At 64.8% G+C, this 2537-nt stretch overlaps 1 protein-coding gene across 1 annotated transcript; it reads left to right on the plus strand.

Annotated features, from left to right (window-relative positions):
• Positions 1-828: 828 nt before the first annotated feature.
• Positions 829-2298, plus strand: LOC142563513 (uncharacterized). The gene has a single exon (XM_075674060.1). It carries the CDS (start codon positions 829-831, stop codon positions 2296-2298), a length of 1470 nt encoding a protein of 489 aa, XP_075530175.1.
• The last annotated feature ends 239 nt before the right edge of the window (positions 2299-2537 follow it).

The raw sequence follows: 2537 nt of genomic DNA on the forward strand, positions 1-2537 counted from the left end.
TAAGTAGAATGCCGCGCGGCTCCGCTCCTGGTCCGCACGGCCTCACGACCGAGGTAGTCAGTGATTTATTTGCCGCACACCCGAGATTTACGTGTATGCTGATGAACGCGGCACTGCGGTTGGGGTACTTCCCCAGGACTTGGAGGAGGGGCAGATTGGTCTTTATCCAAAAGCCCGGCAAGCCGGTGGAATCGCCGAGCTCGTACCGGCCGATCTGCATGACCTCCATCCTGGGGACGGTGCTCGAGAGGCTGTTACAGGGCCGGCTGTATTATTTCGCCTCCTCGCGAGGTCACACGCATCCCCACCAGTACGGCTTCACCCACGGCAGGTGCGCGGTGATGGCGCTGCACGCGCTGTGCGATTACATCAAGCGCCACAAAGCCGAATGCACGCCCGTGGTGCTCATATCACTGGACTTCCGGGGCGCGTTCGACAGTGTGTGGCACCCCCTCGTCATCAAGTATTTTAGGGACCGCGGCTGCTCGGCCAACCTCGTCGGCCTGCTCGGTTCATTTATCGAGGGCCGCACTGTCGAGTACGCGTCGCACGCCGGTTCGGTCTCGGCGGAGACGTCGATCGGCAGTCAACAGGGGTCGCCCATCTCCCCGCTCCAGTGGAACGTGGTGGTGGACGGGCTGCTACGGTTGCCGATGCCGGCCGGGGTGCGGGTGTAGGCGTACGCCGACGACACGATCGTTCTCGTGCCGGGTAAGAACAGGGCGCGAGTTATGGAGGCCGCGGCAGAGGCGATACGTCGCATCGAGGCGTGGACAGCCGAATGTAAGCTCGCCCTCAACAACGAAAAAACCTTCTGCGTGGAGGGGCATGGAGAAGAGCCACCCGACTATCCGGTTGCAGGGCAGTGCGAGGGGGCTTCCGTTTCGCTCGTCTGTAAGGCTCCTGGGAGTGGTGGTTGACAGGCGCCTGCCGTTCTTCGAGCACGCCGAGCACCTTCAGCGGAAGGCAGAGACGCTTGCCATCATGTCTCTGTCGTTCATGCGGATGCACACGACTGTGGACTCCACCATGCGGCGCCGCCTGTACCGACAGGTACTCCTGCCGGCGGTGGCATACGCGTCCCCCATATGGTGGTCGCCGTCACCTGACTGCCGGCTCAAGGCCCTTATGATCACGGTGCAGCGCACCATGCTTTTGGCGATCACGGGCGCGTATCGCACGACACGGACGGCCGCGCTGCAGGTGCTCGCGGACCAGCCGCCCATCGGGTTGGAGCTCGACAGGCTCAACGCGGAGTTTGACTTGTTCCGCATGCGCCGAACGGTCACGTTCGGCGCACACACCTTCGCGCCGGACGAGACGCAGTACCCGCACGATGCCTGGGGCGCCCACCCATCGGAGGCGCGTGGATTTCCCTTCGCGCGGCTGGACGTCGCGGTGGCTCGCGCGTGGTCGTCCGTGCCGGGCACGCACGTGTATACCGACGGCTCCCACACGTCGCGCTCCGCGGGCGCGGCGGTGGTGGTGTTGAAGCCGCGGGGCTCGATCGTCGCCGTGCGCAAATATCGCCTCACGGTCGCCTCGAGCGCCTATTGCGCCGAGGTGGTAGCGCTAACGGAGGCTTTGAATTACCTGGATACACATGCGTGGGAGCCTCCGGCGCATATTTACGTCGACACCTTGTCGCTGCTCGCCGCGCTGTGCAACGTGGTCACCAGGGACGCGCGCGTCGCGAGCATTAAGAACGCGCTGTACCGTCTACAAAGACGGGGCGCCGTGTCGTTGTTCCACGTGCCCGCCCACCGGGGCGTCTTTGGGAACGAGCTCGCGGACTTGGCGGCGGGCTCTGCGGCGATGTCAGGAGTGGACCGAAGGTCGCGCCGGTCCTTCCGGGTCGTGAGGGCCGCGTTCTTGGCCGCCGTGCGAGCGCGATGGGCCGTGGAGTGGCGTGGGGAGCACTCCGACACCGAATTGTACAAGTGGGTGCCGGATATCACGCACATACCGCGGGACTTCCCGCCGCCTCGGCGGATGGCGTGTTTGATTACCGCCCACGGCAGATTCCCTTATTATTTCCATCGCTTCCGCATCTCGCAGGACATGCGCTGCCCCTGCGTGGCGACATGCCGGGACGCGCAGCATTTTTTCGAGAGCTGCGCGTTAACGGCAGCTATTGTGGAGCGGATACGGGCGTCCGTGGGTGCTCTCGCGCCGAGCGATTACCCGCGCCTCCTCAGAGACCGGACGGCGTGGTCGCTGCTCGGGGAGATGGTCGGTATAATTAGTGATCACATACCCGACCAGGGCGGGGTCGGGATGACGCCGGACGCTTGGTAGGCCGCGCAGCGCGCCGGGTCGGGACACCGTGCGTCGTGCGGGGCGGTTCACGGACGCCTGTGCGATTTTCGTGACGGATCGCCCCTTTTGCTATTGGTTTTTTTTAGCCGCCTTCGAGTTGTTTCGCGCGCGTGCGCGTGGCCGTCTGCCAGGGGACCGGTCGTGACACTGTACTCTGGACGAGCCGGCCCCTGGCCGAGTAGGGCGGGGCTTTGGCCCCTGCCGGCTCTGCCGAGACA

This window comes from Dermacentor variabilis, chromosome 11 (assembly GCF_050947875.1).
Source record: "Dermacentor variabilis isolate Ectoservices chromosome 11, ASM5094787v1, whole genome shotgun sequence".
Classification (NCBI taxonomy): Eukaryota; Metazoa; Arthropoda; class Arachnida; order Ixodida; family Ixodidae; genus Dermacentor; species Dermacentor variabilis.

Excerpts from the sequence above, each read along its gene's own strand:
- LOC142563513 (XM_075674060.1), top strand. The coding sequence starts at position 829 with ATGGAGAAGAGCCACCCGACTATCCGGTTGCAGGGCAGTGCGAGGGGG.